Here is a 7,772-nt window from a genome sequence, read left to right as displayed (position 1 = left end):
AAATTCAGAACAAATTTATCAAACAATACTTACCAAAAAATAATACTTGTGATAGATTTAGTCTTAATTAAGAAATGACATATGACTCTAGCTTGATTCCTTACAACAATGCCTATGCATCGCACATCATGACTAGTAATAGTATAAATATAGTCATATAGATTAATGGTGTTCTATGTATTAGATTGGTGGATATAAAAAAGTAGGTGGATTCACAATGAAGATGTTCCCATGCATGGCTGAAAAGGGTTGTGAAAACAATATGAGCACACAAATTTGTAAACACCAAATCTGATTTCAAAAAAAGTGTGATTAAGGGGAAAAACAATATCTTGGGGGTGAGGGAGAAGAACATTATAATGTTGGAGATCGGCTTTAGTGCTCACATCATTCACATAGTACAACTGTACATAAAAATATCTTGGTACTTTGTGTTTTTTTTTTTTCCAAGGGAAGTGAGGACTAAATCTGAATTTTTAATGTTGTTGTTTTCTTTTGGGAAAATTATACTTTAGTATCCTGAATTTTGGGGATAGTGTCAAGTTAGTACCCGAACTTTCAAACATGTCATTGTCATTAACAGAATGTCAGTTATCTGTTGAGAATGTCAAAATTGCCCTTCAAAAGAAGACACTATTCATTATCTTTTACCTTGAGACTGAATCAGTTGAGGTGTTTGAGATTCTATACTAATGAAGTCATTGTCTTCTACCTTTAGATCAGAAACACATTATTGTCTAGTTATTTCTTTGCTTTCAGTTATTGTTTCACTCTACCATATTTCATGTTTTTTTCTCTCTTTTTCTTTGAAGATAACCAGTTCAATCTCAATATAGAAGACAATGAACAATGCCTTTTTTTGAAGGGTGGTTTTGACATTTTTAATAGATAACTGTTGGTTAACAACAGAGAACAATTTGACACTTTTTGAAAATTTAACAACAATGCCTTATTTTGAAGGGTAGTTAATGATAGAGACCAATTTGACACTTTTTGATGTGATACATTTGAAAGTGTGGATGCTAACTTCACACCACCCAAAGTTCAGTGGAATTTTCCCTTTTCTTTTTAGGTCGCAATCCGAATTCGATTTAAATCCGTTGAAAAAGATCCGACAAGATTTGGTCGAACCCGTATACAACCCTAACGGTCTAACGGTTTATGGAGGGAAAAGAGACGACCCCAACTCGTATCCTAGGGTTTATAAATTCTAACGACCTCCACGAACGACCACACTTGCCCACCTTGGCGGGCTCCTTTTTTCTGTCTTGCTTTGCCCGTTTGCCTTCGACTGTTCCAAATTTTCTACGCTGGTCTCTGCGTCTGAAGCTTCTAAATGTCTGACTCCTGACCAATTTCGAGCAAACCGTTCAAAGCTACCATCCACTTATCAGCAGCACTATTGATCGCCTCGGTGTCGGCATCTCATAAGAAGAATGTCTACGCCGATAGGTGATTCCATGTCTTCCCCTGTCGATTCACTAACAATGAGCTTCGGCTTAGTTCCTCCAACAGCTGTTCCTGCAATCCTCGATTGCATTTTAAGTTCTACTAGATTATCTCCGTCCTTGCTTTTCTCCTCACTCCTGGATGCTTTTTCGAATGTTATAAAGGTACTCGTTGATAGTTATTTCCCAATACTTAAGTTCCAGGAATTATTTTTGCGTAGAAGATTTTGAATGTGTACTGAAGTTAAGTTCATGCATATGAAGTGTTCGACCCATTTTCGATATTTTTGGCCAATTTTTGTTGCTCAATTGGAAATGAATTGATGGGAATTGAATCTGGGTTTGTTTGAAAGGACGATTCCAAGGAGGAGCACGAGAAACTGGATTCTGCTTACTCAAGCCGCATAGTGTCCTTTGCGAGTGCACTCTGTCACCTTCTGAAGAAATCCGGTAAGTTGTGGTTCTTGGTCCATTTTGGGAACTGAGTGTTCCGATGTTTCGTACTCTGATTATGAAGTTCTGACGGTAACTTCTAGATGTTCCACGGGGAGAACGTGCAGTAAAATGAGTCTGCCACTTAAGAAGACAGCCCACCTATTATGAATTATCTTCCTTGTTTATTATATTTCATCTATTTTTGATTTACATTTTTTAGTTTCCTACTTCATTCCTCCCCCACTCGTGTCATATGTTTGTCTCCGTCTCCCTCAGTCCCTCCCCCAATTGAGTTTCAACCATACTCATGTTCCTATTTGGATGCTTCACGAAACACGGTTAACACGTTCTCTTAATGTGCACCAGTGGTATTGCATTTGGATGGCTCCCACCTCAGTTTTTTGTACCGCTGGTCATCTGCTAAACAACCTCAGTTTACTTTGTAATGCCCAATTACCCATCCCTTTATTTAGGGGCTGTTTCCTGGTTGAAGTGGCTGAAAATGACTTATCGCGTTATCCTTTTATTTTAGTAGGTAAAGTAATTAAATAATAAGAATTATTATTTAATAACTTATTCACTACAAGACAAAGCAATAAATCTTTCGGTTCAGCTATTTCATCTGTTATCAAACTTCTTTTTACTCCTAAATGTTAAGACTTAGACAACAGGTAAAGTCAACTTTCTCCAATGTTGTCTCTGTCTTAATCTTTGCAGAAACAAGTAGGATTATTCAGAATGTTCTTTCATTGTCTGATATTTATTTTCTGATATGCAGGGACTAATCCTGATTCTCTGCGATCTTTTATATGGAAAGGTTTCTTTCCAGTAATTAAAATATATTCTAATGATTATGAGTTACTTAACCAGGTAGATCCATGCTGTGATGCATATTGAAATTTAGTTTTTTTTTTTTTTTGCTGATCAATTGTTGCTTTGTATACTTTTGTAATTTTATTTACATCTCATTCTAGATTGCAGAATTACTCTTCGCTATTGTGGTTGAAACAAATACCTGGGGGGTCTTGGAAGCAACCTTGGTGCCCATTTGCTTGATGTCTATTGGCCATTCTCTGGGCATGTTACAAAACGAAGACTCAACCATCTTTCAATGGGATATGCAATCAATTATTCTGGAGTCAACTGATAAGCTCAGTTATTTGAATATAGAGAAAGAGTTGCTGCTCTCTCACTTTGGATCGTTGCCATTGCCTGTATCATGCCATATTTTAACTTCACTATTATTTTCTGCTCTAAGAAGTCATCAAGCAGTACACAACACATCAGAACCAGTGGTGGCTAATGGGTGTTGTGCAGGAAATTTTGCTGGAAAATTGCTTTGGCATCTATGTGATATGTCAATCCAAATACTTTTACAATCTTCTGAACACCGCTTCTGTGCGATCCACCTTCTCCTTCCATTTGTTTTCAGGGCATTTGTTTCTCACAGTCATTTTGAAATTGCAGTACATGGGAAGAAGCATGTCCTTTCCAGGTAGAAGTATGCAACTTGATCTAACTACAAATCAGTAAATATTGTTTTAATGATACACATGCCTTAACATTCTCTTTCTACATTGTTGGGTACTATTTAAGCCTTTTTTTTTAATTTTTTTGATAAATGGTATATTGTACCACCAAACTATTATGAGGGTGAGATTCCCTCATAAAAACATATAAAACAAAAGCTAAGTAAGAAGCATCAACAATAATGTTGTCCCAATAATCTTTAAACTGGCTGCTGTGGTCTCATAAAACTGCTTCAGGACCTGAGTCCACAGCATAAGGGGCTTTTCAGCTTTGCCAATTACAGCCTGCACAGGTGCAGCCTTAGCCTAAAAAATTCAGCTGTTTCTTTCCTTCCAGACTGTCCAACAAATAGTAGAAGGCACAGATTTCCTTAGTATCTTCTGACAGAAAAGCCTCAATGTCTCCAAGCAGCTAGGAGGAAAGGCAAGTCAGGGGTACAACCCATTATGCCTGAAAGAGCTTTAAAAGATGGCACCAGATTGCAAATGAAAACTGACAATGAATCAAGTGCCAGTATTATTTAAGTTCTTTAATTTTGATTTTTCAGGGAGTACTTATTTACAAAAATATGGAAGTGCTGCAAAACACTCTTGTCTCTTGGACCTTTAGAGCGAAGGGATGCATATAATGTTTTGTCTCTATATTTGTCTTCCTCACTTCATATGGATGGGTGTGAAGTTTCTGTGTGTAATGGGGAAGATAATTTGGATTTAAAATCTGAAAAGGAGTTTTGGGATGAAATAAAAAGAGGCCTGGTAAGAATTCACTGTTTAGTTTTCTTTTACAGATCCACATTGGTTTACTAATACAGTTGGTAGTTCCAGAGCATAATAAGGGATTCTTAATCTATTTTTGACGTGTACAAGGGATTTGGAATCTTGTAATGTGTTTATTCCTTTTTGTCTTGCTTAGGTTGATAAGGAAGGTTTTGTGAGGAAGCAGTCATTTCACATACTTAAAACAGCATTAAGCAGAAGTGGTGGAAGCCAATGCTGCAGTGGTGTTTCAGAAGCAACTTCATTTGAAAAAAGTTCAACTTCTTGTGGTATGACAAAGAGAGCACAGTGGGCTGAAAAGGAAGCCAAGTCATTGGGCGTGGGGAAAATATACAATTCAGCCAGTCCCTGCTTGAATAGCCAACAGAGATGGGACGCATTCCTACTTCTATATGAAATGCTTGAAGAATATGGGACACACTTAGTTGAAGCAGCTTGGACTCACCAGGTCAGTTATCATTGTCTCTTAACTCTGTAGGAAGCAAACATTACATGATTTCCTTATTTCATGATATACATTCAATTCCTATAGCTATTTTTTTTTGGGATCAAAGATATTCTTTTAATTAAGAAATAATACATCAAGAAAGACTACATACTAAAAGACTTATAAAAAAAGAACACATATTAAAAAGAACAAATGAGGAAAACCTTTGTCTTGATCGCTCCAAATCTAGAATAGATAGAAATACACACAGCTAGCCTTGATTGGTTGACTCCCAGTACATATTTTTTCTGATTACTCCTTCCCTAGCTAATTCATCTGCATGAGTTTTGCTCATCTTTGGAACTGTTTGAAAAGGGTATTCAGACCAAGTCAAAAGACATTTTCACAATGTAATTAATGTATGAGGCTAGACAAGGGGTGAACAGACATTCTATATTTTGGGCTGTCTTGTAACTTTTGTTTTTGATGTTTTATGGTTGTTCTTGGGAGCTAAGATTGTTTAGCCCCCATGCCTGTAACTTTCTCATATTTTTAATATTAATACAATCCACAGTTATTGATAAAAAAATGTAATTAATGTATGAGGGCCCAAGGACCCTGTCGACCTTCTTGCATTCATCTGAATACTATTTGCATTTGAGAGTCTTCTGCCATCATTAAAGCCAAGCCTCTATATGAGGATGCTACATTTCCTCAAGGAAGTGACATATTTTTGGATCAGCAACACACAATATTTTATTAATAAGGAAGAAAGAATACAACAAGAAGTTGTGCGATGGACAACCCTTTTTTTTGATCAGCTGCGATAGACAGCCCATTACAATAGAAAGACCCCACTCTATTACAATTGGACCCAATACATTTATTGTTTATGGACTCTTTGCTTAGCTAAGCCATCCGCCAATCAATTAGCTGATCTTCTTACCCACCTTACTATACTGTTTAGATTCCTTGGCAGCCTTTTGAATCACCTGAATTCATTCCTATATTGTCAAACCATCCCCTCTCCTTTCTTCATCCGCCCAATTACTACTACCTTTGAGTCCCCTTCAAAATCGCCAACCTTGAAAGCCCCATTTCTTTAGCTTTTGTACCCCAAATACTGCAGCCAAGAGCTCTGCGTTGAGTCTCCTTGTTCAATCAGACCTTTGAATCCCCTTCAATCGCCAACCCTGAAAGCCCCATTTCTTTAGCTTTTTGTACCCCAAATACTGCAGCCAAGAGTTCTGCGCCGAGTGTCCTTGTTCAATCAGACCTAAATATAAACCACATATGTTACTGGCCTCATCCCTTAGCACACACCCAATTCCTGACGAACCAAGATTACCCAAGCTATTATCATCAAAGTTCAAATTTATCCAGCCACCAGTTAGGGGTGTTCATACCTTGAGAGATTTTTGTTTCGCTAAGGAGGAACCAGCCATTGTCCCCTAATTCCTCAAAAACTCCTCCATTGTAAAGTCAGAAAAGATAGTCTTCACCCAATGAGCCACTCTTTAAAGTTACTAAATCAATAGTCGCCCCTATACTCTTTTCTTTGTTGCCAAAAGTTCTTGAATTCCTTTCCTCCTAAATAGGCCAAATCACTGCTGCTCCTGTACATCTCCACAGAATTCTATCCCTTCTTGTGTTCCTCAAAAAGGACAGTCTGAACAGTCTATCCAAGCTATCATGGGGATTTCACCTACAACCAAAAAGAGAGCAAAACCATTCCCAAATACAACAAACAAAAGGACATGATATTAAGAGATGAAAAGTAGTCTCACCTTTCAACTTATATAGAATACACCGGTATTGATGTATGGAAAACTTCCCAGCAAAAAGCACTAACCTTTGGGGGGTTAGGAACCCGCCAAACTTCTTTCATGGGAAGGGAAGGAGAAGAAGAAGTGGAAACAAGAGAGGAGAAGAAAGATTTACTCAAAAACAAGAGGCCAAGCAGGTTAGACACTGAAGAAATCTCAAACTCTCTAAAGCTCCTTGATAGACCTATAGAGAACACTGATGTGGACCCCACTGCTGTAGTCCCCATTGTGTTCGTTGTTAGACAGTGCATGCCCTTAGCTCCAATCAGAATGATGTACATTATGACATTTATTGTAAATGAATAAAGTACATATTTGATTCATGTTATTATGGTGTGTTTCTGTGTAATACCCTTAAACTGGACACATATGAGACTCGTGTTAGTTTAGAATGTTCACAGCCATTGGATAAGTCTGGGGAGATTTATCCTGCTAAGGCCGACACTGATGTGCCGCCAAGTTGGTTGGGGTAGCCTGTCTCAGCTGCCAGGGTGAGACCCGAGGTACATTGCAGTGTAGGTTTAACTTGAAACTTTGAACCAGACCAGAATTCCATTTTTGCCCTTGACCTTGGTGATTAGTGGGCAAAACTGGAATGTTACACCTGACCCCTAGAATCGATTATGATACTTCACTAGGTGTCGGATTGGGCTGTCTTTGATATGCCAATCAGTGAGATCCTTAGAGGGGGTCAAAACCTGGGTATGTTGGGGCAGTCCGAGAATTCATCTAAGTGGGTGATCATAGTAACAGGATCAGCCCCTTTGTCGGACAAAAGGTAATGATCGGGGATGCACTCTCTCTGATGGAAACCAAAGCTGCCGGCAGCCGATTTCAATTGTTGAAATTTGTTTTGCAAAATATATTTATATATATATATATTATGGTTTCAAAATGTTTGCAAAAGGTTTTAATTCTCGGGATCCATGTGAGTGGAGAGTGCAACACTGTTCCTTGCAGCCGAGGGAGAGGTCCTCTCTTGTTGGGCAGTGTTTGATCATTATGGGTTGAGAGGTTAAGTGTAAGACTATTGAGGGTAATACCTGATGGGCTAATCTTGCATCTACCCACAGTCCCTGGGTTTTTATAAGGTGGCTTGGCCTAGGGACCACTTAGTGTAAATGTTGGACCCATTAAGAGCCCATGGTGATGGGCTCAGGGGTTCACTGCCCATAACAGTGAATTCGGCCAGGCCTTGTAACAGAGGCTAGGTTGAACCCATGTGGCTGATGTGTAGATCAATGTTTGGGTTCCACGCCATACAGAAAAACCCAACTGGGCAGTAGTTTGGAAGGTTAATGAGCACATGGACTTAATGGGCCTAAAGCCC

The 7,772-nt window shown here is 38.5% G+C and overlaps 1 protein-coding gene across 9 annotated transcripts in view; it reads left to right on the top strand.

The window, feature by feature from the left end:
• The first annotated feature begins 1,216 nt into the window (after positions 1–1,216).
• The window catches only part of LOC104609816 (tRNA/rRNA methyltransferase (SpoU) family protein), a 119,040-nt gene continuing 112,484 nt past the window's right edge, over positions 1,217–7,772 (top strand). For 4 of the 9 annotated variants that reach the window (XR_737327.3, XR_737326.3, XM_010276199.3 and 1 more), the window contains exons 1-6: positions 1,220–1,613; positions 1,802–1,898; positions 2,662–2,753; positions 2,858–3,378; positions 3,961–4,168; positions 4,326–4,637. Coding sequence is in view for 7 of the 9 variants with exons in the window: in XM_010276199.3 (XP_010274501.1) it covers positions 1,437–1,613; positions 1,802–1,898; positions 2,662–2,753; positions 2,858–3,378; positions 3,961–4,168; positions 4,326–4,637 (1,407 nt within the window). In the remaining 2 variants the exon portion in view is untranslated. Of the gene's footprint in view, positions 1,614–1,801; positions 1,899–2,661; positions 2,754–2,857; positions 3,379–3,960; positions 4,169–4,325; positions 4,638–7,772 lie in introns of all 9 variants that reach the window. The other 5 variants (XM_010276197.3, XM_019199840.2, XM_088895889.1 and 2 more) reach the window with 4 other exon arrangements.

Source organism: Nelumbo nucifera, chromosome 1, assembly GCF_055504915.1.
Source record: "Nelumbo nucifera cultivar China Antique chromosome 1, China Antique-T2T, whole genome shotgun sequence".
Taxonomy (NCBI): Eukaryota; Viridiplantae; Streptophyta; class Magnoliopsida; order Proteales; family Nelumbonaceae; genus Nelumbo; species Nelumbo nucifera.
The sequence above is the reverse complement of the archived record's forward strand: the minus strand, read 5'-3'. Positions and strand labels throughout refer to the sequence as shown.